The 24,184-nt window shown below is 39.4% G+C and overlaps 1 protein-coding gene across 3 annotated transcripts in view; it reads right to left on the bottom strand.

Annotated features, from left to right (window-relative positions):
* LUZP2 (leucine zipper protein 2) overlaps positions 1 to 23,262 on the bottom strand; it is a 476,756-nt gene extending 453,494 nt beyond the window's left edge. For 2 of the 3 annotated variants that reach the window (XM_043875276.1, XM_043875284.1), the window contains exon 1: positions 23,007 to 23,201. In XM_043875276.1, the coding sequence (XP_043731211.1) occupies positions 23,007 to 23,068 (62 nt within the window). In that variant the 5' untranslated portion in view covers positions 23,069 to 23,201. Of the gene's footprint in view, positions 1 to 23,006 lie in introns of all 3 variants that reach the window. The other variant, XM_043875294.1, reaches the window with a different exon arrangement.
* Positions 23,263 to 24,184: the final 922 nt, after the last annotated feature.

Genomic DNA, 24,184 nt, shown 5'->3' with positions numbered 1-24,184 from the left:
GTAAAGAATCTGCCTCCAATGCAGGAGATCTGGGCTCAATCCCCAGGTCAGGAAGATCCCCTAGAGAAAGGAAGGGCAATGCACTCCAGTATTCTTGCCTGGAGAATTCCATGGACAGAGGACCCTGGTAGGCTACCATGGGGTCACGTGGGGTTCATAGGGTCACAAAGAGTCAGATATGATTGAGTGACTAATACACACACACAATTAAACTTATGCAAATGATATGATTGATGTACTCACATTGAAATTTTTAGAGTCAATACATATGTAAGAAAAAATAAGTGAGATTGAATAAACAGGATAAAATTTTTTACATGAAAACTATATAGAATCTTTAAACAGTAGCAATAATTCTTTGGACAGGCAACTGATTTTTTCAAATATTTCATTTATATGGTTTAACTTAGAACACTGAAACATAAATTTAAAAAAACCATGTATTTTGTAGGGAGGATTACAATAAAAAATAATATACATGGTAACAGGAAATTATCAAACCCCAAAAAGGAGTCATATGGAGAATTTGGGGGTCTCAGAATTTCATATTCACATAAAAACTACTCACACTTCACAAAAATAGCTTTAGGTTTTGCATTAATTTCCATAATTGAATGGTAAGAAAAGAAGCATACATTAAGTATATATAAGTGCCAGGTGTTTTAAATCTGTTAATCTTCACAACAGGACTTCCAGATTGGTTATTTTTCCAATTCAAATGAAACACATTATCATAAAGAATTTTCAACAGCTCATTCAAGGTCGTGTAACTAGCAATATGGAAGACTAGGATTTAAATCCAGGTGGATCAGTCTCTGTCTTAGGTCGGTTATCCCAAAAGTAAAGCCTCCAAGGCCTCCTTTGGACAACTGATGTATCTCAAGGAGTGAGTACTTTCAAAAGAAATTGAGAACAAAAATGTTCAGCAAATAAGTGGTACCAGAAGAACACTAGCTTCTCATGGTTCCTAGGGAAGCTTGGAGCATGCATTGCACCACAGAAGTAGGCCCACATGGTTGCTAACTATGGAGATTGAGGCTAGGGCACCCGGAGGCTGGGCAACAATGGAGGGAAAGTAAGTCTAATTAGGCATGGGGGTGCGAGTGAAATGGGGGAGAAAATTCATAGGAATAGAGAGATAGACTCCATTAGGACAGGTTAGGGATGGGAAAAGGTGGTAAAAGAGAGGATGAATAAAGCATAGAATTAGGTGAAAATCTCATTAAGGCTATTTATCTGTTATTTTTTAGGTTATTCATTAGCTGTCAGTACAACCAAAAGCAACTGGTGCCATGAAAGGCAATAGGCAAAAGGGCCACTCCTAGTACAGCTAGACTAGGCACCAAAAAGATCTACTGCAGCCTCTAAATTCACTACAACAGTTATCTTTTCATATGAATATTTCACATGCTGGGAGGCTGGCTATAAGACCAAACTGATATCCTGTCAACTCCCTAGAATATAAGACTCTCTCTTATGGAGGTTGGAAATTAACCATGAAAAATTTCTGGTCAATTGATTTCTCACCTCAACACAGGAAAGACTATATAGCTACTACACAATTTTATACAAGGTGGAGAATGGAGCACACATGTGCACATATGTGTGTATGAGTGTGTGTTTGTGTATGCATGTGTGTGTGTGTGTGCAGTGCCTGATCAAAGGCAGATCTGTCTCACTCATTTGTGACTCCAATAAAGTATCTGACTCTATTTGAAAATTCTGAAATGCATTTGTAGATAGTGATATACCTTAGTTATAATACATTACTTTTATATATAAATTCTTAATATAAAATTTTCTTGAGCATATAAGTCACATAAAATTCACTTATGTGACAATTTTCATTCAAATTTATATAACCATACCCTTATGGCAGAAAGTGAAGAGGAACTAAAAAACCTCTTGATGAAAGTGAAAGATGAGAGTGAAAAAGTTGACTTAAAGCTTAACATTCAGAAAACTAAGATCATGGCATCTGGTCCCATCACCTAATGGGAAATAGATGGGGAGACAGTGGAAACAGTGTCAGACTTTATTTTTTGGGGCTCCAAAATCACTGCAGATGGTGACTGCAGCCATGAAATTAAAAGACGCTTACTCCTTGGAAGGAAAGTTATGACCAACCTAGGCAGCATATTAAAAAGCAGAGACATTACTTTGCCAACAAAGGTCCATCTGGTCAAGGCTATGGTTTGTCCAGTGGTCATGAATGGATGTGAGAGTTGGACTGTGAAGAAAGCTGAGCACTGAAAAATTGATGCTTTTGAACTGTGGTGTTGGAGAAGACTCTTGAGAGTCCCTTGGACTGCAAGGAGATCCAACCAGTCCATCCTAAAGGAGATCAGTCCTGGGTATTCACTGGAAGGACTGATGCTGAAGCTGAAACTCCAGTACTTTGGCCACCTCATGTAAAGAGTTGACTCACTGGAAAAGACCCTGATACTGGGAGGGATTGGGGGCAGGAGGAGAAGAGGATGACAGAGGATGAGATGGCTGGTTGGCATCACTGACTCAATAGGCATGGGTTTGGGTAGACTCCAGGAGTTGGTGATGGACAGGGAGGCCTGGCATGCTGCGATTCATGGGGTCGTAGAGTCGGACACAACTGAGCGACTGAACTGAACTGAATATATTTTAGTATGGAAGATGGGCAAACTGGTCCATCTATTTTCACTCACTTTTTACAATTCTGCTTAGAAGTTATCACTTTGAAATTATTATTATTATTAATTGTAGTGCCTTTATACATAGCAGTTTTCTTCCTGAGATTTATTTTCTTAAACGACATTGTTCCTGTATACTTTTTTTTGTTGTTCCTGTATACTTTCAAGTGCTGAAAACCACAGAAGAGTCACTTAGTTCTATGACACCTTCTACAACTTTCTCCTCTCTACTCCCAGCAGTGGGGAAATTTACTCTTATGTTTGGACATTTGGTCTCCTTCAGTTCCACATTCTGCTACCCCATTCTCAGTTCTCCTGAGATGTACAGCCTGCTTTATTTGTTTAGGGTCACTCAGCTATGAGGCAAACTCACTTATTCCAAATCCATTCTTCTCATATTACGGTACCTCAGTTTCACTATGAATGAGGAATAAGGGACTCATCACCACCAACTATTTATGTCTCTCTTTGTGCTAGTTTGTCTTGTATGTTCTTTTTATAGCAAGAAGAAAACAAATAAAAAAAAAAAACCAGAAAACAGTCACAGACTGCATTTTCCCCCCAATAATCCAGTCTCCTCTTCTAAAAACTCTACTTCAATGCCAGTGATGTACTATGAGCATGTGTTTACAGTCTCATGAGTGATGAGTCTATGCTCATCACTCATCTTTAAAACATTCCAAAGGTCTTTTTTGTTTGTTTGTTTGTTTTGCTTGTTCCGGATGCAATTCTTTTTACAACAGGGAATCCTGACTGTGCATGCAGAATGTCCTATACTTGAAAACATCAGAACACAAAATCGGTTCCATTCTCGCTTTGCCCTCCACTTAGCATTGTGTCTAGCAACTCTTATTTTCCCAGCCTATCACCCTTTCATCACTTCTTTGAGATAAACACTCACTACATTCATTGTTTGAAAGGTTATGGGTAGACAAAAGCTGTTGATTTCCTGAAAGAACAATTGACATATTTCTACCACAATTTAGCCTTTGCTTAGGACAAATGGGATTCATCAACTGATTTTTCATGGTGCAATCCAAGCTTTGGAATCAGAGTCTAGGGTCCAAATCTTGGCCCTGCAACTTACTATAGCTGTAAGGGATGATGGATAGAGACAAGTCACAGATGAAATGCTGTTTTGTGGTATACAGGTCCTGAGCATATTAAAAAAAATAATCTTTACACTTCCAATTCTTTAAACAGTCAAAGCAGAACATAATTTAAAGTAGCTACAGATAAATTTATGTTTTCCAAATATCTTAAAGTGCTTTAAAACACAGTTGTTGGCCTGGGACAAATCTCATTCATTTCTTTCTCTTACTTGCTACATTGATTATAAAAATAAAATGTTACCAATGATTACTACAGGATCATGACTAATGATCTTATGACTCTGTATAGACTTTCTGTTACCCACTCCAAACTCGTTTTGTTCACTGTATGACAGGCCAATAAATTCAAGAGATGAGGTACTGAGGCAAGGGATATGACTTTATTCAGAAAGCCAACTGACTGAAAACATGCCAGACTAATGTCTCAAAATAACCATTTTGTCAGTGTCTGGATGCCAGTTTCTTTTATACAGCAAAGATGAGTGGTGGGGAGGGGAGGTGAGAAAACAAGGTAAAAAGCCCATTAATCTCACAAGTATAACCTGGAATAGCCAGCCTTGGCGAGTGCAGTGAAAGTGAAAGTGCAAGTTGCTCAGTCGTGTCCGACTCTTTGTGATCCCATGGACTATACAGTCCATGGAATTCTCCAGGCCAGAATACTGGAGTCAGCAGCCTTTCCCTTCTCCAGGGAATCTTCCCAACCCAGGGATCGAACCGAGATCTCCTGCATTGCCAGCAGATTCTTTACCAGCTTAGCCACCAGGGAAGCCCAAGAATACTGGAGTGGGTAGCCTATCCCTTCTCCAGGGAATCTTCCCAACCCAGGGATTGAACCAGGGTCGCCTGCATTGCAGGCAGATTCTTTACCAACTGAGCCATCAGGAAAGCCTTGGTGAGAGGGTGTGTTAATTTCTCCCTTCCTTTAGGCATCCACAAGTGGACAGGATCCTGAACAAAGGCACCTTTGGTTTAATATTCAGGCAGAGGGGCAGGGTTCCTGAGGCAGGCCATTACATATAAACAGTATCCTTTCAGTGAACAAAAACAACAGGAAGCAAAGTTTAAAGTAACAGACCCAACATGGAGTCATAATTGGCTCTTCCATGCAATATTTCTTTCTTGTACAGATGGTTCCAGTTCAGACATGATTAAATCAAGTCTTTTGTGAATTCAAAAGCAGGCAAAAGTGACTTCATTTTTGGTTAATTGGCATGTCAGTAAATATAATTTTCATTAAAAGACCCATTTTGACAAGACAAGCTCTATTTATTATATATAAATTAATGTTAAACTTTGTGGTAAGTGTTAGAAAGAAACCAAACAGGAATTCAAAGTCATTCTGGCTTCTTTAACATTTATATTTGTGTTAGAAACAATTGAGACATTTGAAATGAATTATTATTAATTTATATATTTTTAGACAGCTTTATATTAGTTAAGCTCAAATTATGATCAAATTTTCCTGGTGTTTTATGAAAGACTGATGCTGTATTGGCAATAAAACATTAGCTTTATCCCCCTTTGTCTTGACTGTACCATTAAATACTTGTAGCACTTCTGATAAGTCATTTGGTATCTATGAATCTTAGTTTATACTTTCATAAAAGTAAGAGCTGCAACAGAGAAGACCCACTGAGATCTGAAACGTTATGATTCGAGGAAGGTTCTTAATGTTAATACTACTTATATTTGGCTGCCATCACAATTGGTTTTTCAGCCTGTACCTACCACAACATGGCTCAGTAGCCCTGTGGAAACAACTAGCCCCATAACCTCTTCCTTCGCTTCCAACACCATCTTGGTTTGACCTCTTTCCCTACTCAGCTTAGTATCCAAGATCCACTATTTCAATCACTCTGTTGCCGTAACCACGGTATCCCCCTTCCCACTACACAAAACTGTACGAGAAATTATTTTCAACCTTCTTTTTCTTTTCCCTGAGGAAAAGTTCCTCATAAGGTGGAGACTTCGAAAAAAATGGTAGCCTCTGATAATTTAAGATACAAACATACATAAATGTGGATGCTAGCTGAATATGTTCACAACATGGTTTGGAGGTTAAGCTAAGTGGTAGACACAAGTTCCTTAAAAAAAAAAAATAGCATCATTGACTTTAAAATTTTAAAACCATCTATATCATATTCTTTCCATCCACAAAAAAACAAGTAAACAACTGCAAGGAAAAACAACGAGGCAAAGAGTCACGCACATATTTGAGTATTTGTTACACGTAAAGCACAATACGAAGCCCTAAAATACACGTGAACCTTGCCTTTAAAGTGGTCACCTCCAGAACAGATGCACTAAGTTTAAGACTGGGTCATTTACTGACATTACTTTATTGCTAGTAAATATTTAGGAGTCACATAAAAATAATTAATTATAAGTACCTCTATTTTTAAGCTCAAATTATTCCCTAGTTTGGTTCCTATCTCTTAGCCAAAATTCCAGTGATGTAAGCTTTTACCTTACCTATAAACCAAAAGAGAAAATTTACCATTATCTGTTTTGCTTTGATTTTAATTTCTAGTGAGAGATACCCATCTTCTACTCTGTTGTACTCAAAATAGGAAAACATTTTAGAGTAATGGGAACCACTTACCTAGCAAAGAATTTGAGAAGCAAACAGGAAAGAAGACTAAGTAAATATGACAGAGCTTCCAATATTCATTTTCCATTTGTCTCCTAGTAAGAAAAAACTGATTTACACCTGAATATATCACTGAAGCAAAGGGTCTGCAAGTCTCAGCCTACCTTTTAACTGGGTAGATAGTGTTGGTTGCTTGTGTCCAACTCTTTGCAACCCCATGGACTGTAGCCCACCAGGCCCCTCTGTCCATGGAATTCTCCAAGCAAGACTGCTGGAGTGGGTTGCAATTCCCTTCTCCAGGGGATCTTCTTGACCTAGGGATCAGACCCGGGTCTCCTGCAATCTGAGACACCAGGGAGCATAGCTATTGTACTATTCTACTATGGCTAGCAAAATATTTGGAAACGGAGGATGGTGTGCCCCTATCCCATTCTGCTGTTCAAAAGGATGACCTAAAAAAAAAAAAAAAAAAAAAGGATGACCTGAGTGCTCTTGGATCATAAAGGCCAGGCTCAGAGAGCAGAGAGCTGGAAGGAGCCTGGGTCCCGCTGACAGGGCCAACAGGTCCATTAGGCTCAGTAGGCACAGTGCTTTCATGACACTTTTAAGGGCCCATAAACATTTTAAAATTCTTTTAAAATAGAAAAATAAGTGAACTTTTAGGCTTAAGTATACATAGTATTAATATATCTTCTTTATATCAACAGTCACAAAATAGTATATATATCTTTGATTGGGGGTATGAGCTGATGAAAGTAAACATACTCGAGGACCAGGAAATTTACAATGCAGGCCTACTTGCTGTCCATGAGAATCAACCAGCCCTGCATTTCCTCCTCCAAGTACATCCCAGATGAGAGGAAGATGAACTTCTATTTTGCTTAAGCCACTATTATTTGGAATTTTCTGATACATAACAAGAAATTGAATCTTAACTGATTAAAGAGGTAGGTACTCACATTGATTTATAAAAGGTACACAATTAATACAGGGCCAAAATCATGTATGACCAAACAAGTCAAACACTGCATATGGGCCACCTCCTTTAATGTTACCAGGCTGATAGCATTTGCTTCATCTTTCAATAGCTATGTTACGGATGCATGTCTGTGTTCCTCCAAAATTCATATGTTGAAACCCTAATCCTCACAGGGACGGAATTAAGAGGTAGGCCCTTTGGGAAGTAATTATATCATGAGGGCAGAGTCCACTGTGCTCTTATAAGCAGATACACAAGACGGGGCTTCCTGCCTAATCCACCATGGAGGGGTACAAAGAGAAGACCACAGTCCACAGACCAGGAAAAGGGCTCTCATTAGACACTGAATATGTCAGCATATTAACTTCTGGCTTCTCAGCCTCCAGAGCTGTGAGGAGGAAACGCTGCGGCCTGAGTCACCCGATCTATGCTGATCTGTTACAGGGGCCACAGCAGGCCGAGACAAAGCGACTCTCCTCCCGCACACCCTAGCTGTCCAGGTCCCGAGCTAAGGCTGGTGTTGTGAACCTGACACTCAGCCCTGGCTCTGGGCCACCCACCTGACATTACTCACAGTCTCTTCATCTATAAAAAGGAGTCATTACTAACTGTTACACGGGATAATGTGAAAAGATATGAGCATATATAAAAATTAAAATTTAAGTACTATAAAAATGTCAGACGCTGTCGTCTCCCTTACATAATGTCTTCTTCCCGACAAGTCTGTCCTTGAAGATTCTTTTAAGTAAGGGCACATAGGGGAAATGGGTACATTATTAAAATTTCAGGTCCAATTCCACTTAGGAGGGACAAGACTTGTAGGAGTCACTGTAGTGATGAATGGGATCAAGCTTTGTTTGATTTATAAACAAAGTCTATTTTCAAGGATAATCGCCCCCCCCCCCAAAAAAAACTGTTAAATAACATGCATACATACATATGATAGAGACTATAAAGTATATGTACATGAGTATACATACATATATCTCTTTCGTAATTATTTTGGTGTGAAATGAAGCCAAATTATTTTAGACATCAATTTTCGGATGTGTCTGTCCAAATGGGTGAAATCGAGACCGGAGATAACTGTATTGTACTTCTCACTTCGCAGTGCCATCTTCTGGCTACCAGTGGAAGTGCAGTTCCAGTAAAACAGCAGCTCTGTTTTAACTTTCTAGGGAAAATCTGACTACCATTATTATCACTATTATTATTTAAGACAGATTGAGTTCAAACAATGAGTCTGTTGTGTTTAACATCTGTAAAAGAAAAAAAAAATGACGCTATTCATGACACGGGATATTGTGAAGGTTCGTGTGCACCAGACACCTTGGCTCGTGAATACACATTGCACATATGTGGATACGTGCTCCAGTCTCCTGTGATTTTCATCAACTCCTTTGTTTCTGAAATACCTTCCAAATGCCTGACATCATAGATTTCAGTGTTAATGTTCACTGTATAAGACCCAGACCTTGAAGCTATGCCTATTAAATCACTGGCTCAAATTTCACCTCTACCTTAGTAATTTTGTGATTTTTAGATATATTAACTTCTCTGATCCTCAATGTCCTAATCTATAAAGTACTTTTATGAAGTACGAAAGAGCATTAATTAAAGTAATCCTAAAGAAATGTGTAGTACAGTTCTTACACACAGAGATCTAACAATAACCTTTAACTACTATTATAATTTTAAAAATTAAATTATGAGCCCAGGCAGTAAGACAACTTCCCCAGGATTGCACAGGTAGAAAGGGCTAAGCTGCAGTTAGGGCAGGTCAGTGTGATTCCCACCTTAGGTTTCTAAGCTCCACAGCTGAAACCTGGAAGCCACCTGGAGCCAAACAGTAAGACACTACAAGTCACTGGTGTGACTCTGGAAAACGACATCCACAAAGAAAGACAGTATCATACAAATACATGATTATTTTTCTTTCACAATGTAAACAAAACAAAATGAACATTATTTTTGTAAGAACTATAAAGAAAGGATCTTTTGTTATACTTAGTTGTGAGCTTAGAGTGTGAGAGGAAGTCACATATTTACAACTTCTCAATGTGTAAATCAGAACACAGGAGGCTATTTCTGATTTAGGGTCATTCCAGTGTTTTACATTACACACTAGGAGACGCTTCAGCACAGTGATGGGCTAAAGGGCTATTTGGTGTCTGACTTTAGGCTCCACTACCTAGGAGCCTAGGGCCTCCCTTCTGCCTCAGCTGGTAAAGAATCTGCCCGCAATGTGCGAGACCTGGGTTTGATCCCTGGTTTGGGAAGCTCCCCTGGGGAAGGGAAAGGCTACCCACTCCAGTATTCTGGCCTGGAGAATTCCAGGGGGGAATTTCATGGGGTTGCAAAGAGTCGGTCATGACTGAGAGACTTTCATTTCACGTCGCCTGGGAGCCTGGGGCTTCCCTGGGAGCTCAGCTGCTAAAGAATCCACTGGCAAAGCAGGAGAATCCCCATGGACAGAGAAGCCTTGGCAGGCCACAGTCCCCGGGGGTCACAGGGTCGGCCAGGGCTGGGCGGATAAGCACAGCAGCACCCGGGAGCCCAGCGGGCCGCAGCCCATGAGGTTGCAGAGTCGGACAGGAGTGGGAAGTGTTCGTCACTCAGCTGTGCCCGACTCTTTGGAACCCCATGGACTATAACCCTCTAGGTTCCTCTGTCTGTGGAATTCTCCAGGCAAGAGTGCTGGAGTGGGTTGCCATTTCCTTCGCCAGGGGATCTTCCTGACCCAGGGATGGAACTCAGGTCTCCTGCGCCATAGGCAGATTTTTTACCATCTGAGCCAAACAGGAACAGGAGGGAGTGACTAACACTTTCACTTTTCACTTTCACTCACCACTTTATAGCCTAGGACTCTAGTCTAATCCCTGCGGTGCCTTAGTTTCCACAGATATAAAAGGAAAGCAACAATAGCAACCACCTCACAAGTAAGTCTTCTGTGAGGATTAACCTAGTTTAAGATAGCACCTGTTAGTTCTTCCCTATTATCAAATCATCTTTCAATTTATTTCTCCAGAAGAACTAATATTGCAGAGAAGATGAGAACTAAGACAGTATGGATGACACAGTTTTTCTTATTCTATTTAATATTAATTGAAATTAATATTAATTGAATCAATTTAATTCAATTGAATAAAATTAATTGAATCAATTTGATTTTCCACATCAGTCAAAACCAACTGCTGCTAATGAAGGTGAGGGGAATCAACAGTTTCATTTTACCAGGCTAAATATTATTCCTACTTGGTCTAAAAACTCAAATTTCCTGCCCCAAGTAGAAGAACAACAGGCATTTATATAGCTTCAAGTGCAGATCTTAGTTTTCATCGCCTCTTTATCATATACCTTGAACTGATGAACGTGAAGGATGTTGAGGTAAGTTTTCATTCTTTTCAGTGTTATCTGTAAGATTTCACCTCACTGTCAAGTATTTTCTAAAGAGAGTTATGCCTTGATAAGTCCAAGTCATATAGTTTTATATCATCCAGTTTATTTGAGCATTTTCTCAGTCCTCTGTAGAAAAGCAGAGGAGGCAGAGAATTATTTTCATGTAACTTGACTGATAAATGCAGCCTGGTATGTGACAAGATACTCATCTATTAAATTTATTTACCTACATATGAAAATTGATGTGATTTTTGTCAAAGCAGCACTGTCTTTCCATTTTTCTGCAATGTCCACGTTAAGCAAATATGCAAGATATCAAAGTGTTGTAGACACTACAGTTTCAAATATTGGTTTTCAAATTTTCCTGTGTATAGAAAGCATCCAAATTCCACATTCAAATGAAAATTCCTTGGCCCTTTCCTCAGAAAATCTAAACTGTCTGCAGTAGGAACAAGGAAGTAGACTTTTTAATGTCCTGGGGATTCTGACTTAGGTACAACGAGGAGTGTACTTCGAAAAATATTAGTCTGCCACACATGTTTTCTACATAGAAGTACTGAAATTAACTTGCAAATTGTGTACTTATAATGACGGTTCCAATTTATCAAGTTTAAAACTAACAAATTTATTTGGCTCCTTTAAGAATGTTTTTAATGTAGCCTGTCCCACGTCATGCAAACATGCAGCTACTTGCCAGCGCAGTTTAATTTCAGCTATTCTTATTTTTAAGTTATTTTTTTCTTCAGTGTGAATTTATACAGAGATTAGACGTTATGGGCATTGCTCTAGTTTCATTCATAAAATGATTCTTAGAAATGATGAGCTAAGATCTAGGAAAATGTGGACTAAGTGTTTAATTCGCCCCAAACTCCTTCTCTTTATAGTGATAAAACAGGTACAGGAATAATTAATGTGTTGCAAGAAAGTAAGGGCTGAGTGGCAGAGAGCAAGCATCTGGCACCCTGCAGGCGATGTTGAGTCCTCAGCATTACTGGATGAATCTGTAATTCAAATGTTGTATACAATACCAAATGAAATAAAGACATAGATAAGGGATTCAATATTTTTCTAAATTGTAGTGGCAGAAAAAAATGTCTGCCCCCATTTTTATATGAACATTTTTCTGTGAACTTTTCTTTGTAGAATGAGCTCACATTTCACTTTGTGGCATCTGAAGATGTTCTCAACGTTATAAAGCTTACTCAGCCATATCTGCTTCTTGCCAATACGTCACTTCAATTTTTCATGCATTTCCTTATTTCCTTTAGAATTCAAATGATCCCCTCTCCACCTCCCAGCCCCACCTTTCCTGTCCAAAGCTAAGGACTTAGTTTACTGCAAAGACCAGCACTGAATGACTGCTAGCATAAGGAAAGACAAAATTAAAAAGAAAATGACAGAAAGCAAAAGAAAAAAAAAAAAGGAAAGCTAATGCTTACAGACTTTCTTTTCTACTCCTACCATCTCTGCTCATGCACACAGCATTCAAAGTGCCCTAGAGTATTAGGCTTTTCATTTCCTTCTGCCATCCCAGCCCTTCTCCACCATTCTGTGGAGATCAAGACTAACCATACCTCACTATGAGACTGCTTAATTTTAAAATCAAGAATCGTCAACTAGTCCAAAGGCTTGTTTGTATTTATGCTGTCCTACTCCTCTAAGATATATCTTTTGATTCTGCCATCTTAAACTTGACAAATGAATCTTCTTTAAAGGCATTTGTGTGATGTGGTAATATAATTTCAATAACTATATTTAACATTTAACTAGGTTAGCAACATTATTAACAACATAATTTGAAGCCATCAAATTCAGAATAGAAGCTAGATCATCATACTCGTTTCCCATAATATTTTTCTTGAGGGTGTTGTACATGTTTAAATCAGTGTTCCTAACCGGAATTGATTAGGGTGATTTAGAATTGACTTTCACATTGGCCTCAAATCATCCACAGGAGCTGGAGAAGCGCATTCTCCATTCAGGTGTATTTGTTTGTTTGCTTGTTTTCATCTATAATAAGGGAAGACACGGCTGATTTCCAAAATCTGTTCACCAACACTTTTGAGATGGTAGGATGACATCATTGACACAATGGACATGAGTTTGAGCAAACTCTCCAAAGTAATGAAGGACAGAGAAACCTGGTGTGCTACATAGTGACTGAACAACAAAACTTTTGTCTTACCTATACCAAGTAGAAGTTTTTAAAGACTGCTCTTTCTGACATGCAAGTACATTCTGTTAGGGTAAAATCTCTCTGATCCTCTCAATCAAATGATGTAAGATTGGTAATATGCTGAGTTGTATTTCTTTGTGCTAGACATTACTTTTTATGTACATTAGTTTATTTGATCCTCTTGACAAATCTATGAGAAAGGCAATGTTATCGCCTCTTCATTGATGAGAAAAATGTGGCTGTGTTAGTCATTCAGTCGTGTCCGACTCTCTGCGCTTCCATAGACTGCCAGGTTCCTCTGTCCATGGAATTCTCCAGACAAGAATACTGGAGTGGGTAGCCATGCTCTTCTCCAGGGGATCTTCCTGACCCAGGGTCTCCGCACTGCAGGCAGAGTCTTTACCATCTGAGCCACAAGGGAAGCCTAAAGGGATGTTAATTAACATTTCTAAACTCATGTAGCTAGGAAGGCTGACTCAAAGTCTGTTTGTTATGCCATGTTTTTGGATTTAACACATAGGATCCCACAAACGCTTTCTGTAATCTCTACCTCATTAACCTCAAACTCTCACTGGGTAAGTGTTTCTAGAAGCTCAGAGTTGTGTGTTGAACAGAGTCTGAAGGATGTGGAACTAGAAACCCTTTTGATGATAAACAAGAGAAGTCACAGAAAGTCACATCATCTACAGGGACATGAGGTAAAGGCTGGCCTGGAGTCTGCATTCCTCTTTGTCGATACCTTAGCTCAGCTGAAAGGACTACTTTAGAAGGCATGGGTCACTGCGTGCTTTTTGTTCCATGTTTTCCTAAGGAGCATTTTCCCTGAATTCAATTTCCTCCAGAACCTATCCCTAGAATAATCATATCAGGAATAAACTATGATTTATTATTTTGGCTGTGTCACTCAAGAACTTTGAAATTCACTTAGGGGAATGGTTTACTTTGATTTTTAATAAAAATATTAAATTTTGACTGCTTAAGGTATCTAGTATAAAATCAACACACTACACTAAATTTTAATTTCTACACACAGTAATAGCTAACACGTTTTGGGATTTCTTGAAGGACCAAAAATATAGCTATGTGCATGCACTAAAATAGAACTTAAATATCCTTTCTTCAATCTTAATGGCCTTAAATGTTGGACATTATTATTTTCCACTGTATAGATGAGAAAGTTAAGTCTCAGAATGGTTAAGAAATCTATCCAAAGGAAGCACATTAATGATATGCATGTGTAGAATAAAACCTATTACCACTTCATCCTAAAAAAAGTTACTATAAAATGTTGATAGGCTATGATGAAAGTATAGAGATATATAAACCAAACGAAATGTAATGTTACCATAAGTTAAAGCTAGACATGGACATATTTAGGAACTAAGATATAAGATAGTTCAGTAGGCTACCCACTGAACAATACCACACAGTTTGCAGTATAAGTTTAATAGGTAAGGAATATGCAAGCAAATCTCCTAGGAAATACAACTACAGAAAAGAGCTTCAAAGAGAAGATTCCAAAGGTACCAAAAAAATCACCTTACAATAGAAGTCAAAAGCTAAGAGGAACCATTATAGGTGTATCTCTTATCAGGTAAACTGTGTACAAATGTGAGAACTCATTTGTAATGCTGCTTTCGGTTTTGAAAATGACCTGGAATCTTTTCAAAGTCAACTCATTCTTCAAAACAAAAACAGCTGAATACAGGTGAACAAATGGTGTCCAACTCATTACTGTAATTCCCTTTGACTGTAGCCTGTTGTTCTATCATGATTCTGTGTGGCCAGAGAACTTAAATTACTTTATACTCTACAATACCTAGAATAGTTTGGGATATAAAGTAGGCAGCAATGATACCAATGTGGCTTACTTACAGAAGAGATGATGTGGACAGTGGTCACATGATAGAGGAGAGCACTGCAGAAAGTTCTGGGTTCTTGTTTTGGTTTCCTCCGGTCTCAGTCATACTGGACCTTGGTTTTCTCACCTCTAATATGACGGGCTTTGGATGAGAACACAACCTTACATTCACAGCATGCTTCCCAATAACAGACTCTTTAAAGTACACTCAAAGAGATTAAAACACTCGAAAGCGGCACCAAACAAGTCAGACATAATTGCAAAGCAATCACTACCTATAGTATAACGATGTCTCCTAGTGTTTATGAAAGCATTTTCAAAGCACAGCATTTATTTGGTTGAACTTTAGCTTGTGCCTGAATAAAATGGTTTACTTTTGATATTTTGTTTTTTGCATCTTACAAACATGAAGCAACATTTCTAAATGTTCCAGTAAATACATGCTCTTTTCTGATGCAGATTTAACATGATCTATGCCTTTTCTTTACCCTTAGCAGCAAATTATTCCCTGTTCTATGATCCACTCAATTGACATACACAGACACATATGCATGCACATAGTAATCTATGGCAGAAATATACACATTGTTTTCATTAAATGGTCAGAATTCCATGGTACAACTATGAAGAGTTTATGATAAAATATACGCACTCTAGTTGAGAGCACACGATCTCTAGAGCTGTTTTCCAAGATGGTTTAGTATAAAGTCCCTTTTATGTGATGTTTCTTAAGACATATATTAGTTAAGCTTTCACTATATCAGCAGTTCTCAAATTGTTGTCAATAGTAGAAAAAAACCTACATTTTCTTTCTGCAATTTTCCTAAATCTCTGTACTTTATAGAGCTTGCTGATGGATGATGAAATTGATTAACAGGTAGAAAATAAAGTTGTAGAAACTTTTGTATCAATCTTGTCTATGCAGCTTGAACACATCCTTTTTTATTCATTGATGCTTATGCTCACGGTTTTGACTTAACAATTTATGCACTTTAAATGCAATTTAACTTACTTGTAGCTATATAAGTTAAATATCTAAGTATGTACTTTTGTGCTCAATCATATTCTATATGGTAAAAGTAAATGTCACAATTTTTCATGGAGTTCCCAAAAGTCCACAGCACTTGGCCATCAAAACACATTTTAAAGAGCCAGGAGAGTTACCAGGTAATCCTCATTATTTTTCCTGCTTCCCCTCTTTTGGCAATCTTTTCTTTCTTTTGCATGATGACTGTCACTCTAGTGAATTTTCTATCTTCCAACTGACTGCAGCCAAGTTTTCATTTATTCACAGACACAAAAATTTCATGAAAATATTAACCATATAGTACTAGCTGCATGGGCTAATCTCTGTTAAGCAATTTTATATTCCAGGAAATATGGTAAACTCTTTTTTTTTTTTTTTTTTAGGTGTACTCAGTCTTTACCACAGTCCCCTTCAGGTAATTTCTATGAGTGGTCCTATTTTCTACGTGAGGAAACTGGATAAAGAGGATAAGCAATTCATCTAACATCACACAACTAGCGAAAGTTGAACAACACTAAAGTTGATTCAGTTCAGTTCAGTTCAGTCGCTCAATCGTGTCCGACTCTTTGTGACCCTATGAACCATAGCACGCCAGGCCTCCCTGTCCATCACCTCCCGGAGTTTACCCAAACTCATCTCCATCGAGTCAGTGATACCATTCAACCATCTCATCATCTTCCATCCCCTTCTCCTCCTGCCCTCAATCTTTCCCAACATCAGGGTCTTTTCCAATGAGTCAGTTCTTCGCATCAGGTGGCCAAAATATTGGAGTTTCCAGCTTCAACATCAGTCCTTCCAATGAACACCAGGACTGATCTCCTTTAGTATGGACTGGTGGGATCTCCTTGCAGTCCAAGGGATCCTCAAGAGTCTTCTCCAACACCACACTTCAAAAGCATCAATTCTTCAGTGCTCAGCTTTCTTTATGGTCCAATTCTCACATCCATACATGACCACTGGAAAAACCATAGCCTTGACTAGATGGACCTTTGTTGGCAAAGTAATGTCTCTGCTTTTTAATATGCTATCTAGGTTGGTCATAACTTTCTTTCCAAGGAGTAGCATCTTTTAATTTCATGGCTACAATCACCATCTGCAGTGATTCTGGAGCCCAGAAAAATAAAGTCAGCCACTGTTTCCCCATCTATTTCCCATGAGGTGATGGGACCAGATGCCATGATCTTAGTTTTCTAAATGTTGAGCTTTAAGCCAACTTTTTCACACTCCTCCTTCAATTTCATCAAGAGGCTCTTTAGTTCTTCTTCACTTTCTGCCATAAGGGTGGTATTATCTGCATATCTGAAGTTATTGATATTTCTTCCAGCAATCTTGATTCCAGCTTGTGCTTCTTCCACTCCAGCATTTCTCATGATGTACTCTGCTTGTAGGTTAAATAAGCAGGGTGAATTATGCAGTCTTGACATACTCCTTTTCCTATTTGGAAACAGTCTGTTGTTCCATGTCCAATTTTAACTGTTGCTTCCTGACCCACATACAGATTTCTCAAGGGGCAGGTCAGGTGATCTGGTATTCCCATCTCTTTCAGAATTTTCCACAGTTTATTGTGATCCACACAGTCAAAGGCTTTGGCATAGTCAATAAAGTAGAAATATATGTTTTTCTGGAAATCTCTTGCTTTTTCGATGATCCAGCGGATGTTGGCAATTTGATCTCTGATTCCTCTGCCTTTTCTAAAACCAGCTTGAACATCTGGAAGTTCATGGTTCATGTATTGCTGAAGCCTGGCTTGGAGAATTTTGTGCATCTCTTTGCTAGAGTATGAGATGAGTGCAATTGTACGGTAGTTCAAGCATTCTTTGGCATTGCCTTTCTTTGGGACTGGAATGAAAACTGACCTCTTCCAGTCCTGTGGCCACTGCTGAGTTTTCCAAATTTGCTGGCATGTTGAGTGCAGCACTTTCACAGCATCATCTTTCAGGATTTGAAATAGCTCAACTGGAATTCCATCACATCCACTAGCTTTGTTCGTAGTGATGCTTCCTAAGGCCCACTTGGCATTGCACTCCAGGTTGTCTGGCTCTAGGTAAGTGATCACTCTATCGTGGTTATCTGGGTCGTGAAGATCTTTTTTGTACAGTTCTTCTGTGTATTCTTGCCACCTCTTCTTAATATCTTCTGCTTCTGTTAGGTCCATACCATTTCTGTCCTTTATTAAGCCCATCTTTGCATGAAATGTTCCCTTGGTATCTCTAATTTTCTTGAAGAGATCTCTAGTCTTTCCCATTCTATTGTTTTCCTCTATTTCTTTGCATTGATTGCTGAGGAAGGCTTTCTTCTCTCTCCTTGCTATTCTTTGGGACTCTGCATTCAGATGGGAATATTTTTCCTTTTCTCCTTTGCTTTTCGCTTCTCTTCTTTTCACAGCTATTAAAGTCGATTACAAAATATTTTTTCTTTCATTATCCTCAGCAAAAGGTATTTCTAATACTGCTTAATTAACATTATTTGCTCTTTCCTCTGTTCACACTTTAAGCTTTGTTTAAAATATTGTTAATATTTATACAACTTTATTTATAAATATTTCTGAACATAACTAGATTCTAGCTATATGTATTTGTAACTAATTTATTAATTGCCTTGATGACTTATGGAACAACTAACTTGCACTTTTGATGTGTGAATATGAAAAGATTTCTGAATCTTAACATATGATGATTCAAATGGATTTTGGGGGGTTTTCTAGAGAAGAAAGGTTAATATTAAACATTATCTGCTTAAGCAGGTTACTTAAATGATGTAGCACTATTTATTAAAAAAGATTTTCTTCTAGAAGTCAGTCAAAAATAGGCACCCGTGCACCCAACCACACACAAGCACTCTCATAACATACATGAGAAAGCATAATTTCATTACATCCATAAAGCCCCACCAGTGGTTGCAGTGATTTTTGCTTCCTAGTGGGTAGATCAAGTTCTCCCTTTCAATTACTTAGAGTTTGGTCTGGGACAATTGTACTGTCAATTCAATTTGAGAAGTCTCTTTCACTGGTTATAAAGAAAATTTAACGCACAAAGATAGTCCCCAAATAAGTCATTAAAAAAAAAAAAAACTGCTATTCAAAACAGGCAATTAAGATGCACAAAAGGGATTTAAAAAGTCAGAACATTTTTGTTAATATCCTCTTAGCCTAGAAAATACATTTCTCTAGTGCAGTTACACAGAATGGGGCAATTTTGACCAAGACATTTATGCTGCGTCACATAAAGGTATGTAGAGGGTAAGACTCTACACACACATATGCTCAGGGCTTGGGACAAAAAAAAAAAAAATACTTCCTCAGATCAATGTGGGGGAGTTATAGTAAGACTCCTACCAATATCAAATTTATTTTGTTTACAGAGAAAACATTTTGGTGCTTATTGGGTTATTACCGTAGCTCATCTTTCCTTTATCCTATCCATCAACTTGGCTAGATTAAGGGTGGAGCAAATAGGAGCCTGGGGCATCTTCAATATATAGTACCATCTAAAAATAAGATTCCAAAATAAACACGTGATATGACTGCCGGTCAGAGGGCCCAGGACACACCTCTAAGGTGACTCCTGTTGAGAGGACTATAACCGACCATCTGCTTAAAGTTCTTGCTTGATGGAAAACCACCAGAAGTCAGTAGACCTTCACTCCTCCCTGCCATGTTCTCTCCCCATTAAGTCATTTAAAACCAAAGGTAGTGAGAGTGGAAACACAGCAGAAAGGAACAAGAGGTTCAGCAGACTAAAAGGATGAGCCTTCTCCAGCACTCCATGGGTCCCTTTTCACCAAGAACTTCTAAAGACTTTTTTCACCCTACCATTCCTTTCTAAACCTATGCTGCTTCTTTCTGAAATGAATTGCTGACTGCCTTCGAATAGCATTTAATGCTTCTACAGAATAAGGCTGTTTAAAAAGTATAGTCAATCTATTCCGAAGATATGTTTGCTTTCTTTGATCACATTTATTTGTGCATAGGTTAAATGGCTTTCTGCATTAGCTATATTATTCATAACATTAACTCATTTTAAAAAAAAATTTATATGTACTTTATAAACAGGAGAGACAATATGCTAGAAAATTAAACAGCTCTTTTTAAATCTATGAGGTTTAGCTGTAAAACAGAAAACAGTTCTTGGCTACTGTTAATGGTGAACATTTAGCTTTCTTTCAGGACAAACTGGGCTTCCAGGGTGGGTGCTAGTGGTAAAGAACCCCCCTGCCAATGCAGAAGACATAAGAGGCATGAGCTTGATCCCTGGAAGAGGGCATGGCAACCCACTCCAGTATTCTTGCCTGAAGAATCCCATGGACAGAGGAGCCTGCTGGACTACACTCCATAGGGTCACAAAGAGTTGGACACAACTGAAGTGACTTAGCATGCACGCACACAGGACAAATTAAGTAGCTCTGACTGAGGGGCATAGATGTTGTTCACTATGGTGAAAATGATGGATTTTTTTGTGCTTCAGCATCTAAAGTTGCTACAGAAAATGCAGGCATAAGAAACAAACAAAAACAGAAAGCTATTCAAAAATTCATATTTAAAAGGCAGAACTGCTTTAGAGTTTTCATCCTTGTGGGTAGAACACTATTATATAGTAACCATCCTTCTCTAATTGGAGCATTTGCTTTAGTGAACACATTCCTTTACCTTAAAACAGAACTGAATTTAGCCCTATTGGAAGGATAACAGCAAGGTATAAAAGAGCTATACCCAGAAAAAAGATGTTGAAACAAATACACATCAAAAGTCTCGGATCTACATTTTTAACACTTTGAAAAGAACTTAATAATAACAGACAACTGATAACACCCAGAAGATATAGGAAAATCTTGCAACTGCCACTCTCTGCTAATGCATTCAACATGACTGAAGCAGGTGAAATGCCTTTGGCTTCACACATAGGACCACTGACTAAAAAATTAAGTTAGCCAGAAGTCTTTGGCTAGAAAACCCACTATCACAGGTGGCCATAGCTCAGCTACAAGAGTTTTTTTCTCAGCAGGACAATAAGCTCATCTCTACTAATGCAATTATTCTTGGAAACCTGTTCAGCTCAGGTTCTAACCCACACATTAACCAAATGCCTACAAGAACTCTTAAATATTACAAAGAGAATAGGCTTCTGCTACAGTTCACTGAAATATAAGTTCTTTTTGGCAAAATGACATATTGATAGTTCCAAATTCATTGTCAAGTTCTCTGATTTTCACTAAGTAATCTGGGTATCCAGTAACATTACTTGTTACAGAGTAATCACAATAAAAAGACATACAGCCCATTAGGAAAAGTTTCACTCTTTTAGGCCCAGTGTGTTCTTTTTGTTGAGTGGGCAAGAGGGAAGATTTAAAGAAGACTGGTCAGTTTTCACATACCACAAACACTGCAGATATTTCCTATCTAAAGTAAGCTAGGGACAGTTCATTCAGTTTTTGCTGTAAAATGTCCATTGACTTTTTAAAAAACTTTTATTTATAAGGATTAAGTTTTATAAGCCGATGGCTTTTTGTTTTTGCATTATATAACCAACATTAAAACTTTGGAAGCTAGAGACTATAGAGTTTTCTGAGTCACTTAAATTATAGTGTCCTGAAAAAGCAAATGTACTTTTGGAACACTAACGATTCATTGTGGGCAGAGTTTCCATTGTTTAAATATTTATAATTTTCTGAATTTATTGACAAGCACCTACTCAAGTGCCCCAAACTTGGAGAATTTGCTTTCTCTAGAAGAAGCCACAAGTAATTACTAAACCATAACACAAGAGTTCAGAGTAAGTGCCAGGACACTTTAAAAAATAACTGTTATGCAAGATTTGAACTGAATTGTTTAGAGTTAGACACAGACATTAAAATGGGCTCTGTAATTGGAACAAGTTATTATAGTATCAGGGGGCAGTGATTTTAAAACCATCTGCATTTTGTCAACTCCAGGAATGAGCAACCCTAAAAGAAAATAAAGAATCCGGTTTATACTGAATTTTAGCCTAGGAAAGTTACCTGGGTTTTGTTTGCAAGCAATGACTAAGTTCTTCAACTCTTGGGGCTACATCAAACAGTCCTCACACTCAAAAGAAAGTTGGGTTACAAGAGACTGATAGAGGGTGTGTCCACTAGAAGTGGAATCAAGAATTTTGCTGCCCTGATTTTTCACAGATAATGACTTTCCTTTATACTTCTCAATTTCAGAATTAGATATAATCCTATTTCCCCTCTTTATTATCCACCAGACACATAATCAGATAAGGTTTCCATTCACATAGATTTGAAAAGATCCTCATCCTGTATGGGTCATTTTATTTTATAGTGGCCAAGGCAGAGAGACTGCTGCCAATATGATGTTCAGGCCATGCAGAATAAAGGCTCAGTCCTGGGCAATGAAACAGTCCACCTTTGTTTTGCCCTTGTGGAAGAAGAATGCAAACCCATCACCAACTTTGGGACTTGATCAACAGTGGGGAGTCACAAAACTCTTTTCAATCACTGCATTTTAAACCTTCACTAAAAATAGCTCCACTGTGCTTGGGCTTAATGTCCCATCTATGGCCAGTGACGGAATACAGTACTTAATTGTTTCTGACTAGGGTCCTTGCATCAGCACTCTGAGAGTGTCTTCTAACTTTTAATCGCCTGCGTGCTCTTTAATTAGACCTGTTCGCAGGACAGCCAAGACCAGTCAGCCCAATCAAGATGTTAAAGCAGTCTATTTCACAAGTCCGGGAACTTTTGTACACGGCTAACCATTTCCCAAGATTTGTCATTTTTTCCTCTGGTTCCCCGTGCCTTAAAATCAGACACACTTAGGGGAGGAGGTAATCTCTGTGGCTATTGAGATAGCTCCAATGTACAGAGACAGTGCCTGGTGACAACCTTCTCCTTGTCTGTCTAATTCCCTTTCTTTATGTTGTCTCCAATCCGCGTGTTATCTGTCGGCTACTACTAGGGCTGGAGGGAAACGCGTCTTTGAAAGGAGCACTCGGTCCCCTCACTGGGAGGAATACGAGGATTTCTTTAAGGACTCGGATAACTAGAAAGGGGTTCCACTCCCCCAGAAGAATTTCAGAGTCTGAATTATAGAGACCTCTCCGCTAGCCCCCCGCCCAACTTAGGCGGGAGATGCAAACAGCCGAGGCGTCTGTCCTTGGCCCCCAGCGGTGACCTGCGGGCAGCGCCCCTCGGGTCACTCAGGCTCCCGGACTCACCTGGTGCCGAGGACCAGCGCCGGCAGGAGAGGCAGCAAGTAGTGCGCTGGGCTGAATTTCATGCTTGTCACCTGCCGGGGTCCTCGTTTCCCCCGCTGCCTCCGCTCCCCCGCTTCCTCCTCCAGGTCCCGGCGCTCCTCCTCGGTGCCCGGCTCTGTCCCCGGCCGGCAGTGAGCCCTCTCCAGCAGCGGACGGAAGGAAACCGACAAACGGACGGCCGCCTCGCGAAGGCAGGCGCTGAGAGCGGGGAGTATCTTCGGGAGTGATGTCACCGGCGAGGCGAGCCCTGCCCCGGATTGTTCGGCGCCGCCGCTCCCGAGCCCGGAGGGCGCGCTGTCACTGGCGCTGGAGGCGGCGCGGGGAGCGGGAGGGGTGCCCGGCGGTGGCCCCGCGCGCTCGGCCAACGGGCTGCGCTCACCCGGCTGCACGTCCCGGCCCGGGAGCTGGTCTTTTATTCCGCTTCTCCAGAGGATGGGGAGGTGCGGGGAGGGGGCCAGGGGAGAAACCTAGTCTGCCAGTAACCGAGCCTGCATCCGCGGCAGGAGGTGAGCCAGAATGCCCTGGGGAAGACTCTCAGGGGCTCAGAGTCACAGGCAAGTGCCCCTCACCTGGTGAAAGCGTGTTTGGAAAAGCGGTGCTCCGGAGGGAGAGAGTGTTTAAAATGTTAACTCGAATTACAAACGCATAATGACTCGTCGGATGCGAATGGAAGGACAGGAGGAGTGAAGAGCGTCCAGAAATGCACCCTGAGCCCATATCGCTATTGCGAGCTTCTTAGTTCGCAAAACGTGGGCTGGGAACAGGTTTCCGGACACTTAAGACGTCTGTGGCTTCTGTGTTTTGAAGATTTCTGATCTTCCTGTAATTTCAGTTTGTCTGTTTGTACCACCAGCTGGCAGTGGGCTTGCAGCTCGTGCTGTCCCAGCTGCACACACCTAAAGGGTGGCTTGTCTCCAGGTCAGGAAACATGACTAAAGAAGTCATCAAAATGTTAACGGTGATTAACTCAACTCGGAGTGGTGGTACTGGAAGGCAGAAGGTTTTATCTGTCTTTTTTTCCCCTATAGTTTCCAAATTTTCTATAATGATCATCTGACATTTAGTAAGCTTTATTTTGAAAAATTAATAAGGGAAATGAAATAACAGAACTCTAATACAAAATAACATTTTGCAAGTAA

This window comes from Cervus elaphus, chromosome 2 (genome assembly GCF_910594005.1).
Source record: "Cervus elaphus chromosome 2, mCerEla1.1, whole genome shotgun sequence".
NCBI lineage: Eukaryota > Metazoa > Chordata > Mammalia > Artiodactyla > Cervidae > Cervus > Cervus elaphus.
Note: the sequence above shows the minus strand (reverse complement) of the source record. Positions and strands in the feature narration are given on the sequence as shown.